At 33.4% G+C, this 19,826-nt stretch overlaps 1 protein-coding gene and 1 long non-coding RNA gene across 3 annotated transcripts in view; one reads left to right on the forward strand and one right to left on the reverse strand.

Annotated features, from left to right (window-relative positions):
• The window catches only part of LOC141396485 (uncharacterized), a 72,313-nt gene continuing 52,487 nt past the window's right edge, over positions 1-19,826 (forward strand). The window contains exon 1 of one of the 2 annotated variants that reach the window (XM_073971975.1): positions 1-1,838. In XM_073971975.1, the coding sequence (XP_073828076.1) occupies positions 300-1,838 (1,539 nt within the window). In that variant the 5' untranslated portion in view covers positions 1-299. The remainder of the gene's footprint in view (positions 1,839-19,826) is intronic. The other variant, XM_073971974.1, reaches the window with a different exon arrangement.
• Positions 1,973-19,826, reverse strand: part of LOC141396493 (uncharacterized) — an 84,223-nt gene continuing 66,369 nt past the window's right edge. Inside the window, exon 4 of the long non-coding RNA XR_012411173.1 lies at positions 1,973-2,137. This is a non-coding gene — a long non-coding RNA (uncharacterized lncRNA). The remainder of the gene's footprint in view (positions 2,138-19,826) is intronic.

A 19,826-nucleotide genomic window follows, 5' to 3' on the forward strand; every position in this document is an offset into this window, starting at 1 on the left:
TTGAGGTAAGCCTATAATGCGATGTGAGTTGCCAAACACAGAATTGCAAATTGTTGGCTATACGTGTAAAAACTTAACGGGATTTCGAATCCGCATTGACATTGTATTGGCAGCAATTATTTTAATTCGGTGAAATTGTTAGCGTCTCATTTTTAATATTAATTTAACAAGTTCTGAACAACTTTCAATTATAATGTGTTGTTATTAACATAAAATAATCGAACGATTATTCAGTATAACTATAATTTTGTGCATTCAACATTTATTCCAAGTTCATCATTTATTCAAATCCCAAAGAGATGGGCGATAAAAATGCTGATTCTGGTATTAATTTAGAGCGTTTGCTGGAACAAATCGTTTTATTGAATCCCAATTTAAAATATCAACCAGAAAAATTATCCGCTCTGGGCAAACATATGAAGAACCAACTACTGGGTGAGGCCGTAGTGCACATCGAAATGGAGCCGCTTTACGATCAATGGGAAGAAAAGCTAAAACAACAAATATATGGTATGAAACGTAGATTGAATAGACAGTATGAGGACGAAATGCAAATCGTTGGCTACAAAACGCCATCAAGTAGCAGAACTGGAGCCGAAGACGATGAAATCAAGACGGAGTTTCAAAGAGATTCATCTGATGATGAAGCATTGATAATACGCAGAGGAAAGAGTCGAGATCACAAGCATAAAGCAAATCGTTCAAAAGAACACTCTAGAGAACGTAGCAGCTTGTCTGAATCTTATGAAAATGTTCCACTTTCGTTACGCAGAACACCTCGCAAACGAAAACGCTCCTCCAAGTACATATCGCCGGCTAAATCAAAAAGAAGTTACCATTCGCATAATAGTGTGAGTCACCATCACAAAAAGTGTAGTGGTGGTCACCATAGAGAACATCATCACCACCACAATAAGCAAGAATCAACCGTTTCTTCAAGTGGCATTATTCATCGTTGTGAACAGGAGAGTGTTGTTTTTGAACGAGGCACAACATCTCGCACATTTAATTTGAAAATACCTTCGCTCTTTAGTTCGGATTTCCAGGAAATAAATTTCAGTGAACTTAAAATAACTCGTGGATTATTAGATGAACGTGCCCAAGCTGCCAAAGAAAAATGTTTGCAAAAATCCTTGAATCCTCCACAGATAAAGAAAAGATCACACAAGAGAAAGCCATCAATTTGCATGGTCGAAAGCGCACTCATACCAGACTGGCAGAATGAACATCAACAACGTGAGAGGGAAGATGCCGAATTGTCACAAATGATAGATGATGTTATTGGCACAACTGGCAGTGAAGAAGAAACTTGGAAAGCAACAAATGCTTTGGAAAACATTAATAATGACATTATTGATAATTATGGTGTGCTACCTGTTGACAACTTTTCGCAAATGGAGTTTTTGGGATTTGAAAATGAAAAACAACCTCCAAAACGTCGATATAACAAAACAGGAATGTATCAAAAACAGGAAAAACAGCCACCCAAAAAACGTGGTCGTAAATCAAAAGCTGAAAAATTGTTGTCATCACAACCACCGACAAAGAGCAATCTGGCGCAATATGTTGAAAGTTTTGGAAATGCCGAATGTGACATGCGTGGTATTGGATCACAGACACCGGCTGGTTCATCAACTAGATCACAGCCTTTGGTTTCATCAACAACACAAAATTTTGAATTTATCGACCAGCAGCAGGGAACGAGTCCTGTTATGTATTACTTACATGGTAATTGGGAAAGTGGTGATCCATGTCAGTTGTTAACCACGGATGTGAATTTGTCAACTGTTGGATCTCAGGTGGCAACAAATAATTTGAATATAACCTATAACGAATCGGTGAGTACTAATTTGCTTCCTTTTGTTGCGTTCTTACGTTATGTTATTCAAGTGATTGAAATAATACACAATTTTACAATCAGGTTAGGTAATTGATTCACTCAGAGACCAATGGTACATTGTGTTCTTTCTGGGTAGGTTGAAGATGATGATAGGGTTTTAAGGAGTCATTGCTTGATGAATTGAAGATGGAGATAAGGTAGTAATGATGAGTTTGTGGATACTGCACAGCTCTTTGGGTTAATGATGAAGAATATGACATCTCCAAAATATTGTCGTGTTGCTGATCGATTGTTTTTCTGAAAAAAAAAAAGAAATGTAGTAGTTACGTACATTTACCATGCCATAATTGGTGTTTGGCAAACTTAAAAAGGATAGGAACTTTTCTGCTTTATCTAACCCTATTGATTTATTTAATTGTAAATGTTTTTTTTTTCAAAGTGACTGGGGGCTTCGGCCTGGGATTTAAGCCTCTCTCCTATGGACAGGTGCAAATATCGGGCACGGGAACAAAATATTCTTTTAAATTGTAAATTTTTTCAATTATCCGTCCTATATATAAGGGAATTTTCGAACATCAGATGACCCTATTTCGGAAACTATACATTTCCCTGACAGGTGCAAATCTCGGGCAAGGGAACAAAATATTCTTTTAAATTGTAAATTTTTTCAATTATCCGTCCTATATATAAGGGAATTTTCGAACATCAGATGGCCATATTTCGGGAACTACACATTTCCCTGAAAAAAAAAAACTATAATTTACAAATCAGCTAAAAACTACCTGTGATATTTTTTTTAAATTATTCTAACAACGGTAGCTAAATCAGAGATAAGCCAAACGATAATGGGATCATGTCAGTCCAAAAGTGAAGCTGTTTTTGGGTTCCCCCATTTGGAAGTTTATCGAATTCTTCAGGTTCGTGATGCTATTTTACAATATTGTAAGGGAACAAAATCCTTCTTTCCTACTAGATTCTTTCCATTTTGGCCGTTCAACTAGATCCAACCAATTGTTAATTCCAACAGCAATTGGATATATGAACAATTCATTTCAGGTTCGCGTTGCCAGATCTTTTAATGGTCTCCCGCATTCACTGAAACGGTTTTCATTGTCCAGTAAGACTTCTTTAACCTAACACATACATACTTTCGTATACATTTTATGTGAAAAACACGAGTTGATAACCATTTATTGTTATTAAAATAATACAAAATAGTTTTAAGTTCTTCATTGTAACGTTTCGAATTCTTTAATTGTTATACAAGTCTCAATAAACTTCAACTTGTCTAGTAAGACGTACAAATCTAAAATAATAAAACATTTTGGTTCCCTACAAACCATTTCGAGCTTATAGGTTTGACGATGTGGTTTTTTGTATTAAAAGTAACAATCCGTTTATCAAATGCATATTGTATAACTCATGAATATCTGGCATAATTGGTTGTTATTTGGACAAATTTCAATGAATCTCAATGTAAAATAATTTCATCTTTACATGTTTTTTTAATTCATGTACCGTTGTCATAGTAGTTCTCAACTCAAATTAATAACTGAAAATCAAGGTGTACCATACTTATTAATTTCATATAACATACACTCTTAAATGTGAAGATCCATATTTATAACAAATCTTATTAAGAGTAGCTCTCAACTTTGCAACTGAAAATCCAGTGTTGTACTATTTTTCTCATTATATAAGGTAATACAACAACACAACATACATCGATTTTGGTACACTATTTTTTCGTTGTGTTAAACAGAAAAAGAAAAATATCAATGTAATTATAAATTTTCTATTTTTTGTTTATATTTTTATAAAACAAATGTTCTTGTTTTTTAAAGTCAATCCCTGAGAATGATCATCAAAGATGATCGAAATATTGGAAAAATAAAAATAATAAAATAAAAACAAAAAAACCAATTTGTTTTTAATTTTTGAAATGACCTCAAGCCAAATTAAAATCAAGGAAAATAAAGTCCAAAGGTCAACAATAACTTCACAACATTTTAAACTATGTTAATTTTTTTTGCATATTTTGAGGAATTTTTATTAAAATTGATTGTTTTTTATCTCATGATAATAATTTTACCTGAGTAGATATTTACTTGAAAAACATTAAACACTACCCCATACTCTAAGATTCAATTATAATTATAATTTCCCCAAATGTTTTTTCTTGGCCTCCATTCTTTTATTATTCTTTTATTCTTTTTATTTTTAAATTTTTTCTACCAAAAAACAAAACTCCGACATAAAATAAAACTCACAACAAAGTGATGGCACAACAATCAGCTGTTCTACACCCTTGTAAAAGTACAAGGTAATGTTTACAATACTTTTAGGTCGAGTAAATTAACAACCCTGTGGTAAATTAAACGTTCGTGTATTTTGTTGTTGTGGTATTGTAAACACTTTTAGATCTACAATATTAACAAGATGTACAAAATCTACAATGCAACTTTACCAACATGAGTGAATACCGCTAATATTTCTTGTGAAGAAAAAACATTCGCAAAATGTTCGAAATGATATAGTTTTTAAACTTTTGACGAACAAAAGAACAACGTGCTTGTGTACACCCGAAAAACATTTGCCAATCCTTCGACAGTGATATCGTTTTCGAAAGTTGTGCCGGACATTCGAATAATATCCGCACTTGGTATGGGGGGTTATTCTGAATTATAAAAACCATACCAGAGTAGTTATTCACTTGCCAAACATTCAATGTACGTCATATTCAAAGATTAAATCATAAAGGTGCATTACGATAACTTTTAAATTTAATTCCCAAGACACAAACCACGCAGTTGGCAGAGCGTTAGCAGCGCACAACATTAAAGGTATTGGAAAATTGATTTTGCTACAAAATCGAATTTATTTACTCAATTCAGCCCAGCAATCCCGGCTCTATGGTCATTTACAACCTGTATGTAATAACAGAAGTATAGCGATCGGTTATTTGCGTACTACGTCCACAAGGACAATCCTGCAAGGACAAAATAGATACCAATGGAAAACTCTTGAAGAGTAGCTTCTAATGAAATAATAAAACAGTCGAAAAGTTCAGCTAGTTTTCAAGATATTTGACCATTTTGGGAGGTTACCCTTAGTCAGGACGATTATTCTGACTCCTGCGTCGGCAAGGACAATTCTGCATGGTCAAAGAGGGTACCAATGGAAAGCTCTTGAAGAGTAGCATCTACTGAAATAATAAAAAAGTCGAAAAGTTCAGCTAGTTTCCGAGTTATTTGACCATTTTGGCGGTAACCCTTAGTCCTGACGATTATTCTGACTCCTGCGTCCGCAAGGACAATTCTGCATGGTCAAAGAGGGTACCAATGGAAAGCTATTGATGAGTAGCATCTACTGAAATAATAAAAAAGTCGAAAAGTTCAGCTAGTTTCCGAGTTATTTGACCATTTTGGCGGTAACCCTTAGTCCTGACGATTATTCAGACTCCTGCGTCCGCAAGGACAATTCTGCATGGTCAAAGAGGGTACCAATGGAAAGCTATTGATGAGTAGCATCTACTGAAATAATAAAAAAGTCGAAAAGTTCAGCTAGTTTCCGAGTTATTTGACCATTTTGGCGGTAACCCTTAGTACTGACGATTATTCTGACTCCTGCGTCCGCAAAGACAATTCTGCATGGTCAAAGAGGGTACCAATGGAAAGCTATTGATGAGTAGCATCTACTGAAATAATAAAAAAGTCGAAAAGTTCAGCTAGTTTCCGAGTTATTTGACCATTTTGGCGGTAACCCTTAGTCCTGACGATTATTCTGACTCCTGCGTCCGCAAAGACAATTCTGCATGGTCAAAGAGGGTACCAATGGAAAGCTATTGATGAGTAGCATCTACTGAAATAATAAAAAAGTCGAAAAGTTCAGCTAGTTTCCGAGTTATTTGACCATTTTGGCGGTAACCCTTAGTACTGACGATTATTCTGACTCCTGCGTCCGCAAAGACAATTCTGCATGGTCAAAGAGGGTACCAATGGAAAGCTATTGATGAGTAGCATCTACTGAAATAATAAAAAAGTCGAAAAGTTCAGCTAGTTTCCGAGTTATTTGACCATTTTGGCGGTAACCCTTAGTCCTGACGATTATTCTGACTCCTGCGTCCGCAAAGACAATTCTGCATGGTCAAAGAGGGTACCAATGGAAAGCTATTGATGAGTAGCATCTAGCTGAACTATTTCAGTAGATGCTACTCATCAATAGCTTTCCATTGGTACCCTCTTTGACCATGCAGAATTGTCCTTGCGGACGCAGGAGTCAGAATAATCGTCAGGACTAAGGGTTACCGCCAAAATGGTCAAATAACTCGGAAACTAGCTGAACTTTTCGACTTTTTTATTATTTCAGTAGATGCTACTCATCAATAGCTTTCCATTGGTACCCTCTTTGACCATGCAGAATTGTCCTTGCGGACGCAGGAGTCTGAATAATCGTCCTGACTAAGGGTAACCTCCCAAAATGGTCAAATATCTTGAAAACTAGCTGAACTTTTCGACTGTTTTATTATTTCATTAGAAGCTACTCTTCAAGAGTTTTCCATTGGTATCTATTTTGTCCTTGCAGGATTGTCCTTGTGGACGTAGTACGCAAATAACCGATCGCTATACTTCTGTTATTACATACAGGTTGTAAATGACCATAGAGCCGGGATTACTTGGTAAACAATAGAAATTAGTAAAAAGTGTCCTTTTTGATCCTTTTTAGGCTGAATTGAGTAAATAAATTCGATTTTGTAGCAAAATCAATTTTCCAATACCTTTAATGTTGTGCGCTGCTAACGCTCTGCCAACTGCGTGGTTTGTGTCTTGGGACTTAAATTTAAAAGTTATCGTAATGCACCTGAATTTAAAATAATTTTATATTTACCGATTTTTTTCCATAATAATAATCCGTTATATAATAGCTCGATATCTTATGGTCCGGGTGAGCCTTGAGGGCCGCTTAACCCACTTAGCGCTGAGAATTTTTTTTGGGAGAAAACTTAAAATTGTTTATGAAATTTATATTTCTGGGACTTTTTAAGCATTTTGTAAAAAATAACGTTTTTCTAAAACTTGTAGTTTTGCTGCAATCGGGCCTTCATTTAAAAGTGCTAAAAACTTTGGAGGGTAATAGGTGTATCCCTATATGCCAATCCCTTGGTTTTTGATTGAGAAAATACTCTTACTATATTCCTAGCAAATCCCTGACTTTATATGATTCTAACATTTCCCGGTGCGCCTTAACTAATTTTTAATGGAAGGTGCTTACACCTGGGAAGTTTTTGCAGATTCTGAAACTATAATGCTCATAGATGAGAAATATCAAGAAACACCTATAAAAATATCGCCGGAGGGATTTTCAAAAAAAATCGCGATTTAAGTTTTAGGGGTTCTTTAGGTTTTCACGATTTTCCTTGGAAACCTCGAGGCCTATGTAAATGGGCCTAAAGAAAATGCTGTAGCTGTGAAAATTGTCCACAAGACTGACACTTATGGTATTTTCGTAGGTTTTACCGTTTTTGAGATATAGAAGTTCAAATTGAGACAATGCACTGACTGTATCGCATCCTTATAAAATAATGGCATTGCTGCAATTTCCCAAATTAAACTTATATATATCTTGAAAATGGAACAACCTAGGAAAAAATAAATCATCATATCTTGTAGAGAATTTCCACAGCTTCAACATTTTCTTTAGTCCATTTTTATATGACCTACGGTTTCCAAGCAAAATCTTGAAGACATAAGATAATAACCTAAAAATTTGAACTGAACCTCTATATCTCAAAAATGGTAAAACCTACGACCTAAAGGTTAGTATTGTAGAGAATTTTCACAGCTACAACATTTTCATTTACAAGCAAAATCGTGAAAACCTAAAAAACCCCTAAAATTGTGAATTTTGATTGCGATTTATTTAAAAAGCCGTACGGCACTTTTATAATTTTTTTATTTTTCTTATGTATGAACATTGCTGTTTTAGAATCCGAGAAATCTTCCCATGTGTAAGCGGTTTTCATCAAAAGTTAGTTAAGGCGCACTGAGCATGATATTGTTTCATAAGGAGGCGATACAGTCAGTGCATTGTCTCAATTTGAACTTCTATATCCCAAAAAACGGTAAAACCTACAAAAATACCATAAGTGTCAATCTTATGGAGAATTTCCACAGCTACAACATTTCCTTTGTGCCCATTTACATAGGGCTCGCGGTTTCCAAGCAAAATCGTGAAAACCTAAAAAACCCCTAAAAATGTGAACTTAAATCGCGATTTTTTAGAAAATCCCTCCGGCGATTTTTTTGTTTCATGATATTTCTCATCTATGAGCATTGTAGTTTCAGAATCTACAAAAACTTCCCAGGTGTAAGCAACTTCCAATTAAATTTTTATCGCATATTTAAATTTTTCATCAAAAGTCAAAAATTACAAAAAATTCGATTTTTTCATTTCATTTCATTTCATTTCATTTATTCATCAATTGTAATATAAAAAAGCCAACATGGCCAATAACTTATATTATCTTACTACAATATCCAAACACCAAGAACTTAGAAGTAAATAGTTAAAATTAAATATATATATAAATACATAAATAAAATATATACATAAATACTATGCATACTATGATTAATGACTATCAAAGGAATTCATTGAAATACAAATATAAATAGACTCCCTATTCATAGCCACTAACCACTGCACTTCACTTAACAAATGTTAAGAAAAGTGGAGGGGAGATGAGCAAGGGACGTCCCTACACAATAAATGCTATGTTTCACTCAATCACTAGAGTGAACATTTTTTGAATATCTCATTTTCATTTCATTTATTTCACATGTAATGTGATGCGATGGGATCCATAAATAAAAAATTACAATATACAGTGTTGGTCACAGAATTAGCACACCCCTTTGGGGCAAAATGATTTCAGTCAGCTAAGAGTTTTGATAGGGCAAATTGAAATATTTTCGTAAACAAAATCCTTGAATAGTATTATCAGTAGTTTTTTGAAAATAAAAGTTTTGTGAAGACTACCAAATTATCAAGGGGACATATAATTAGCACACCCTAAGATTTTTTAATTTAAGTCAATATACAAAAATTAATTTATATTGAAGTTAATTCATATTCAAAAAGTATTGAACAAATCATTTTTTGAAAGAAAAAATAATTTATCACCCCGGAATCTCAAAATATATCCCAATAGCGGACCATTTTTCGTAATGTACACTTAAACCTCAGAAAGTCACCAAAACTTTAAAAACAAATGTGCAATTGGATCTGAAATTATTAGAATTGTTAACCGATTACCGAAATTTAAATATAAAGTGCAAAAACTTTTCAAAAAGAGTTTAAGGTTGATGTTTCATTCAAGAAAATTTTCGACTGGGAAGGGGTCTATAGAAAGAAGATCAATAAAATGCACCATCATGTGAAGAGGGATCAACTTATAATACCATTTTTTATTCAAAATTACACGTCTGAATAACACCAAAGACCTATCACTACAAAACTGCCAACAGCGCACTAGGTGAACACGTAGAACATGAGTATGTATAAAGGTATAACCTCTTTCTAACAATAAAGGATTTTGAGGTTTGCTGAAATTGGTTAAAATCCATGAAACTAAGCATATACTATTCAAGATTAATGTTTTCTGGATTATTGATTTTAAATTTAATCGTTTTAAGCTCCGGGAAACATATTATCTTGCGGTTTCACTAGACTATCTCCCATTTGCCTTATGTTTAGAAAATTATTGAAATTTGCGTATGTCCCATAGAGATGAACATAGGTTTAACATGGCATACATCACGACATATCGGTAAAATTCAGTCCAGGTGGATAAATATTTATAAAATCAATAGCTCAAAGCATCATATTACAGTTTTTAATGAAAATTTTTGTGTCAAACGGCCTTTGCAGATGCACACTGCAGGTGAGTACATCCCACTATTCGTAAATTTACAAAGATGAACAAGAATATGATGTTTTATTTGATGTTTCTATGACCTACTTGCCTCAATGAATTTGGTTACATGTGAAAAAATCGATATAAAACACTAAAAAAACTGAAATTTCCATCAGATCTTGGGACCCAAGGTGTACCCCATATAACTCCCTTCTGACACTGAAATTTCGGAGACTGGTGGAGAGTATAACTAGCAAACTGGAACTTATTTTCAAACGAAAGGGATTTAAAACTGAATATGGACGAAAATACTGAAACTATTCACAATATTAGTGATTCTTTTAAGATGTGCTAATTACGTGTCCAGTGAATTTAGGACATTTTTTACATTTTTGGAGGTTATTCAAATTGACAGTTATGTTTCAGTTTCTGTATTGCGTTGCATTCCTTAAGTATACTACTGAGAATATATTAGTATAAATACTTAATTAAATACAACTACTTTTGAAGGTATTTTTAGGCAAAATAAACATTGGTAGTGGGGTGTGCTAATTATGTGACCAACATTGTATGTATCTATGCATTAAGCTAAACCTTAAACAGGAAGAACTACTCCATTTTTTATACATAAGTAAAAATTAAAAATTCTTAAAATATTATTGTATTAAATAAAAATATAATTAAACTATAGAAAACAATAATTATCCTCCCTCAAGGAAAAATGCGCACAAGCAAGATAGCTACTACTACACCACATTAGGCATAACCACAAAAAACAACTTTTTTATGACTACTCAAAGACATTAACAAAAATTAATGTATATATACTAGAAAAATCTGTTTCAATAACACTATTGGAAATGCTGAAGAAGTTTGTTGGAGTACGTAGTATACGGAACACCAAAATTTTTTAACGCAGGGGGCAAAACACTGTATAGACGAGCCACTCTAATTAGGAATGACGTATCCATTAAATGAACAACTAGGGGTTGATGACTGAAAAAACATAAAGGCCTTACCAGAAATTTCGGACATTGGGAAACAATTAGCTTGAAAAACATGAACAACAACCGACTGTTCAAAAAGGAGGAAAGCGAACAGCCCAGAAATTTGTGCACATACGGCGATATATGTGAACGGCTATTTAAACCATAAATGTACCGCACCGCTCTGTTCAAAGACAACTGTACCAAGTGCAAATAACATTGTGTCGTACCCGAATAAATTTAAAAACAATACAGTATAGATGAAAGAACAAGAGCCTTAACTAAACGCTCTTTGAAAAAATGTGGCAAAGACAAATAAGTGCTGTAAAGAGATCTTAGGGCCCAATTTACTCTCGACGCCACACGAGTTATATGTTGCGTAAAGGAAAGCTTATTTTCTAGTATAACACCGAGGCATTCAAGCTGCCCAACATATTCAATAAGCACCTTCAGCCTAAGTGTCCTCTACTATGAAATATTACGTATAATGAGTCGAACCTGAAGGAGGGGGGCATATAATCCCTTACCTCTTGTTTAGTTCAAGCTGACTACCAATTAGGTTTAAGACTTTTGCATGCCACGATTCTGACTCTCGGAGCCTAAAAGTCCAGGCAGCCGAACATTCAGTGCGGTCTGAGGACTGTTTTTGATTGAGTCGGTAATCTGTATTGTCACAGTCCTTTGCTCACTTGATACGAATTATTCCCAAGTAATTGCTACCAAACAAGTCCACCGTAGCACAGTGCGAAATATGAGCACTTTAGCGGAACTTTACTAATAACTTTTAAAGGAAAGGGCGTAGATTCCTAAAACTTTGCAAAAATGTCTCTTATATTAGTGGCTAGTGTGAGGCTCAAATTGGGCCACATAGGGCCGCGGTTTCTTGTAGCGTTCATGTAACGTTTTTACGTTTTACATTCATTTTTCAATCGATTTTGCTTGGTTGGTATATTTAGTTTTCCTTTTGGAAATGCAATTAAATGAAATTTCCGAAGTCATTAAAAAAACATAAATTTCTCCGAAGACCGCACGTTTCCGCAGCTGTTTTATAGCTTTGCGAACAGAGGGGACCCCAAACTTTCAGATTATATATATCTTAACATGGAATTCACTTTTGAAATATCCACGAAAAAATAAAAAAAAATAATTTTAACTTCAAAAAAGCACTTCTTTCCTATTAATATCATAATCGTTTTGTAAAATATTAAGAAAAATAAATCATGGCATACTGACTTACCATTTGTCCGCGCCACGCTATTTTTTTAATGAATCCAAAAAAAAAAAATATGAAACAAAAGTGCAACTTTAAGTGCATTTTTTTATTTTTTTTTTATTTTTTTTAATTTAATTTAATTTATTTGACAAACACAGTAACCTAGCCCATAGGGCCATGAGCGGTTCCAAAAACAGCTATACAATAACTACTCTCAGCTACTTATATCTAACAATATTTCTTAGCTTATGATAAATAGAATTATACATAAATAAAAGCAAAGGCCTATAAATTAAGAAACGAAAATATATAACAAAATAAACATTAATAGAATCAGCCATGTAACAATATATCATTACAAACTAAGACAAAATTTATGAACGCTGTATTTCATTACGATTAAATTGAGCACATAATTTATTCTTGTAACATTTTAAGGAGGAATTAAATGTCTTGAGACATGGTGGCAGATTGTTATAAACACGCGAAATTCTAACATAAAACGATTTTTCCAAAAAAGGAGTCAACAGCGAAACAATTATCTGTTTGTTCCTCTCAGAACGAGAAAACGTGAATAGACTCAACACACATAAAGGGGTCTTCAACATAAAAACCTTATAGAAAAATAACATAGACCGCAAACTCAAAAAATTTGTAAACGTGCAACCAAGAAACTCTTTCACATAAGAAGAAATATGATCACGACGTTTAACACAGAAAAAATATCTCATAACACTATGGAACAACAGTTCTAACTTACGCAAAACATAACCATAACTACCCCCGAACAGCACAATACAAAAAGTGAGGCATAATCAACGCATGGACCAATTGAATTCTAATGTCTCTAGATAGAACTAAGTTCAAACAGTACAACTTTCTTAAAACAAAGTTTACCTTGGACAACGCAGAATTCACATGCACATCAAACACTAAACCACTATCAAGAAACAAACCAAGACATTTCATCGAGCTTACAACATTTATAGTAGTAGTATAGATGGAAACACTACTTGAATCCTCTTGCAAGTTTCCGAAAAACATCACTTTATTCTTCCGAACATATTGATATTGAAATCAATTGACGACTGCAGAACATCCAAAAACATATATTCTCCTTTAAACAAAATTTGGACATCATCAGCAAAAGCAAATGACATACAACTCCTACTATTAACACAACTCAACAAATTATTAACGTACATTACAAATAACAGAGGTCCAGAGGTCGTTTCGCGGAGTAAATCGCCAAACTGAGTATGGATCATTTGCAGTGGAGTACTTAGCTAACGAATTCAATAAAAATTTAATTAATTTTATGTACTTTCAAAATTCCTTAAAGTTCCACTAAACTTCCCATATTTCGCACTGTGCGTAGGTTAAAATTGTAGAACAACGGTAGAGTGCAATGTGTCTTCGCGCGCTGCTCGACATACCTTTTCCATGCCAAACGGTTCCAGGATTGTACTGAGATATTTTATTTATTTATTTTAATTTATTTATTTAGCATTATTGTAACAAAGCCAATTCGGCCATTTAGTTACACAAAACAACATTAATTGGTTTAAAAATTTAAGCTGGTAATCGGGAATTTTGCATTCCCTTCTGAATAGTGCTAGTTCCGTCCACTCTGGGATCAAGTCCATTGTCGTGGGGCCAGCTTGTCAGTTGCATAAGGTCAGTTAGGGATGGTAAAGATTTGCCACTTATCAGCGCAACCACATGATCGCCACAAGCCAGAGCAAAGGTGTGTCTGTCAACAGTTTTCCACACGGGATTCCCTATGCATGAGTTGATGATTCTACTTTTCAGAAAGAGGGTTTCCGAGTCGGAGTCGCGCAATTTTGCTTGAGTCGGAGTCGGAGGAGTCTGAGTCGAAAAAAATAACTCGACTCCGGGCGAAATTGTTTCCACGCTTCTGAATTAGGGCATCATAAATTCGTTGTTGGTCAACGACAGATTCATATCGCCATAACTCAGAAGTCTGACAAACGGCGAATCTTTCTTCTAGGATTCATTATATACTCAATGAGGGCTATAGATGTAGACATTCAAATAACCTGATCTGTCCGCCAGGAACAGATATAGTTCATGTGTATCCGAGTTTTCTACACAATCAATAGCATATACGAAATTCAATGAAACCTGTTGACATTTTAAAGGAAATTCAAATTTCAAAGGACAACATTTTTCAGAAAATTTGTTAAATACTTGTACTCATAGCACGATGCTGTTGTAGGTGTCATATTAAATAAGAGCACATTGACTGGGGAGCCAATAATATGAATTTGATTATGTATATTATTTTTGTTATAGTCTACTGGGAATATTATATACACTTTGTTTCATGTCAATAGCACATTTCAAATTGCTTTTTGTTACTTCAGTTTAGTCGATATCCGTGGAATAACCTCGGGAAAGTTTATATATCTTGGTTTGTAATTTTATGAAGTATCTTTCAACAGAAATTTTGGCTTCGATAACGTACCGTTATAACTTTTTTTTAATTTTCTTTCAAAAATCCCAAAATTTGTACGGTTTAAATTGTTTCATCGGAATAGCACATTTTTTAATAACTTGAGTAAAATGTGTGTAATGTATGTAAATTTTGAATACTACTGTTACGATTCTTTAAAATTGGAATAAATAAATGCTATTTCAAGTTTAAAACGTTAAAATTGGTCAAACTTTAAGTTAATCATTAAAATATCAGGCGATTGTTATTGCTCTGAGTCTGAACCAAAAACGAAGTCCTTCCTATACACAGAAAGAAACTAGGTGGAATTTCTGTGGCAGGTATAATGAATATTATAAGAAAAAACCAGTAGACATTTCCCGAGGCAAAATAATCATTATTTGCAGGTTTTCAATGGCAGAAACTTTCACTTCTTGGTTCTCCTGGAAGAGAAGAACTTAATAGACCATCTGCATTGCCGAGGTGGCCGCCTCATGAAATCGGAAAGTACAAAATATTGCGGTACAAAATGTAAGGTTATCTCCAGTTTATGTCTGTGTAAGAAATCTAACCTATCTTCTTTATGTGTATGGGAAGGATCTCGTTTTTTCTTTATAGTATGTTGGCTCAGACTCAGAGCAATAACAATCACCTGATATTTTAATGATTAATTTATCTTAATGCCATCATTGACCCGTATTATGGAATATAAGTCGTAGGAATTTGATATTTCTCGATCAAAAATACCCAATTTTCAGTAGAGTTTCAAGTTTATTTTGCACCATCTATCTTCATTCCTTCGTTTTTCTATAGTTTTTTTTGTAAAACTAAGAAGAAACTGTCAATTTATACCAAATTGTCAACGTATTAATGACAATTAAAGTCCACAACTTTCATAAGGTCTTATTTCCCCGGTATTAAAGTCATAGTTCGACCAATTTTAACGTTTTAAACTTGAGATAGCTTTTATTTATTCCATTGTTAAAGAATCGTAACAGTACCCAGCAAAATGTTCGATGCCAAAGATGACATTCAATCATGGGTGCAAGTGATCTAGCATGTCATCTTTTTAGCATCTTCATCGATGAATTTTATATGAGCGTGGACCCCAAAAGATGACGTTCTTTTCTGGATCCTAAGCATGTCATTTTAACCAATGCGTTGACATGTCATTTCCACCAATGCTTTGGCATGTCATTTCCACCAATGATTTGACATGTCATTTTCACCAATGCTTTGACACGTCATTTTCACCCATGCTTTGACATGTCATTTTAACCAATGCTTTGGCATATCATTTTCACCAACCCCTTGGCATGAAATTTTCATGTCTTGTTTGGAAAATGGAAATGCTGTATTGAAATATGGTTTTCATGAAAAACAAAACTCTTTATTAATTCAAACGAATTCATGAAATAGCTACAATTAATTTATCAGTTTAGTTTTTCAAAAGTTTACATCCAAAATTGCAATGTAATCACCACCGCTGCAACGCAAAAGATTACTTCGTCCGTTCTCCGCAACTGATATTCTTTCATCTTACAAAAGGTTTTTTCAATTATCTTCCCATCACCAGTTCAGATTTCAACATGGACTCCAAATGCACTCCTTCAAGTATTTTTATTTCGTAAATTACTTTTATTTTATAATTTTGTTATAACAACATTTTGGTAATTTATACTCTTTTGTTTAGTGACGGAAATATGTAGGGATCTACATCCCGGCTTGCTTTAGGGATCTCTAAGAACAAAATGTAACGAACGGGGAGGAGAGACTTTTTATGGAAAATACCATTTAATCTTAATTAATTTATTTTTAATTGCTTCTTTCCAAAAGTAGTTGCTTCTTTATTTTCAGATTCTTGTTCCTTTTCGTTTCGGACTTTTTTTTCAAATTCCAAGAAGCGAGATTTGATTGATTTCATTCTATGTCAGATTTAGAACAGACAAGGGAACTTTTAAAACAGCAATGTGTGCAGTCCGATTCTATTTTTAGCTCGATGGTTGGGACTTCATATAATACCAATTGTTTAGAAGTTTTAGTTGTTTGATATGCAGGAAATGTAAGACAACATCACGACGACAGTTCTAACAACTTTGGTCTGTTCCAGAAACTGCAAGAATCTACTTATTTTTACTACGATAACAATTTTTACTTTATGTTATCGGAAAAAATAGTAAAAATTAGTAGATTTTTGCAGTACTGGAACATACCAAAATGAAAATAAACAGGTGTGTAAATAAAAACACAAACATCATCTCCATTGGATCGATGGAATGGGTACAAATGATGATGAAAAGATCGGATCTTTCACGACTTCCTTTGCATTGGTTCAAATCCTAATGAAAAGATCGGATCTTCCACGACTTCCTTTGAACCAATGCAAAAGATGACATGAAATCACGTCATCGCAAAGAACCCTTTCCGTCAAATTTTGCTGGGTAGCATTCATGGTAGAACAAGAAAAGGTAGCAGCAATACCCAGCTGACTGAACTGGGCTGTAATGTTAGTGTCAAATTCCACACGACATTTTATATATGTTTTTCTATGTTCGATGTATATTAGGGATATATATTTTTTGAAGAACAAATTTATTCATCAGAAAAAAAAAACAATTTTCCATAAAGACTCCTTCATATCATTGACATGTAACCTCCTCCAGGTCCGAACGACATGCCGCACACTAAAACACCGCTTATAGAGGCGGTACTATATTTGTTAATATATGTATGTGGTATTTTGTTAAATTTGAAAAGAATAAACCCCTAATAAACATGTGCTTTTTTGTTTTCAAAAGCAAACGATTGAAGCAGCTTCTCATTTTTCAATGAATTACCAGCGACCCCGAACATTTTTGCAAGAATTCTACTTTCTGCGAGAAAGTATGCATTTAGTCGAATGTTATGGAAACGTTCAAATTGAAAATCTAACTAGTTTTCATTCATGTTTTTCAAAATATTCAATCAAATGTGAAAAATTATTAGTTTTTTAAATTCCAATAATTTATAGACATTTCCTTATTTTGTTTACATGTACGTTGACACTAACGTTTACATACAAAAACAAATTCCTATGTGGTTGTTGTTGAGTTGTATTTGTTGCAGTACCCCAGCCAGCATTTTTTGAAAATTTTAATCAAATTCGAGTCTTTTTTGATCCGACTGCACGATTAAAAAGCTGGAATATGAGCTAATTTTCTGATCATAAATGACTCCTTTGTCGGTAGGAAAACATAACCTCAGGCGACTCGTCTAAGGAAATCACAAATGAATCTTCCTCTGCATTATTTTCGAGTCATTTTTGCCCATTTTCTGATGGTATATAAAGTCTTTTTCGAGTCGTATTTCAATAATTTATTGGTGATTTATTGATTACTTTGGGACTCTTTTTCGAGTCTTTTTTGGTCATGTTTATAATTGTTTATGAGTCTTTAGAGAGTCTTTTTGTGTTTGTCTATACACTTAATCCCATATAGCATTTGGAAGACTGTTTTTTTTTCAAAAATCACATTGAGGAGTCTTTTTAGAGTCCTTTTGGTGATCAAAAACTGATTAAGTCGCTTGTATGATCAGAAAGGAACTCGAAAGTGACTCCCTGTAGTGATTAAAAAGAGTTCAATTTAAAATACAACAATAAATGTGTAGAAATCACAAATTAGTCATTGAAGTGTTTAAAATGTGACCATTTTTTGTTATTTATTGTCACATTTTGATCATCTGGAAGATTGAAAAGTGCTTAATCAAAAAAGGGTCATGCAGGTGTTTGAAAAGTGATTATAATTATGATCATATTTTGAACAGTTAGGTGATTAAAAACTGATTGCTTTGTTTTATTTTTATTTGGTTGTAAATAAAAAAATAAAATTGTCATATACACTTTTACAAAACTTTGATATAAATGTAACGTATAATATTAAGTGTATATGGGGATTTCTGAGTGAAATCGGACACTTTTTCAAGATGAGGTTTTTGATTTCCTTTATTTTTTGCTGTGGCGATGCTGCTGATTAACAAAACATTTTAGTATATTTTCAAATTTTTTTGACTAACGGTTCCAGAGATATCGCGCCTTGAAAAAGTCAAATTCTGTAAAAACTACATGCAAAGAAATACTCATAACTTCTTTAATATTGGTCCAAATGGGACCATCTTTTTTTGATTTGTTTGTTTTTTTATCAGCTATCGAAAGAAATATTTAAAAGAAAAATGCACAGTGGGCTTCAATGCAATTTTCGGGATTAAATATTTAAAATAAATTTTTAAACATGATTGCACCCTTCGATTTTTTCAAAAAAATTGTATGTTAAACAACGTTCAATTACAAAAATTTTAAGCCCTATGTGGTAATGGGATTCGGACGATTACTATTTTTTCTGAATTTTTTAAAATTTGTCAATACAATTTTTCCTTTATACCATTTGGACCAATATTAAAGAAGTTATGAGTATTTATTTGAACATAGTTTTTTAAAATTCGGTAATTTCAATAGGCGATATCTCTGTACCGTTGGTCAAAAAATAATTTTAAGATATACTAAAATGTTCTGTTGGCTAGGAGCATAAATTGGACCAAAAACAATTGAAATCAAAAATTACTTTTCTCCGAACTGTCCGATTTCACTTGGAATTCCCCATATACAAACACAACACATGTTCAGGTTTTGCCAAGTGAAATGAAGAATCACCGCCCAACATAAAGGATAATTAAAAGTCATAACAAAGCAGAAAAGAAAACAAAGGAAAGGAAAGAAAAAGAGAATAAAGGGAAGATTCTTTTAATTTATTTCGTGTAATAAAAATACTCATAAATGACTCCTTAAAGATTCATAAACGATTATAAACATGACCCAAAAAAGACTCGAAAAAGAGTCCCAAATTACCAATAAATGATTGAAATGCGAATCGAAAAAGACTTTATATACTATCAGAAAATGGGCAAAAATGACTCGAAACTAATGCAGAGGAAGACTTATTTGTGATTTGCTTAGACGAGTCGCCTGAGGTTATGTTTTCCTACGGACAAAGGAGTCATTTATGATCAGAAAATGAGCTCATATTCTAGCTTTTTAATCGTGCAGTCGGATCAAAAAAGACTGGAATTTGATTAAAATTTTCAAAGAATGCTGACTGGGATATTATACGTTACATTTATATCAAAGTTTTGTAGAAAGTGTATATGAGAATTATTTACAAACAAACAAAAATAAAACAAAACAATCAATTTTAATCACCTAACTGTTCAAAATATGATAAGAAGATACATAATTATAATCACTTTTCAAACACCTGCACGACCCTTTTTTGATTAAGCATTTTTCAATCTTCCAGATGATCAAAATGTGACAAAAAATAAAAAAATGGTCACATTTTAAACACCTGAACGACTTATTTGTGATTGCAACATATTTGTTGTCGTAT

Source organism: Musca autumnalis, unplaced genomic scaffold (assembly GCF_047663935.1).
Source record: "Musca autumnalis isolate F117 unplaced genomic scaffold, ASM4766393v1 scaffold_3, whole genome shotgun sequence".
In the NCBI taxonomy this organism is placed as follows: Eukaryota; Metazoa; Arthropoda; class Insecta; order Diptera; family Muscidae; genus Musca; species Musca autumnalis.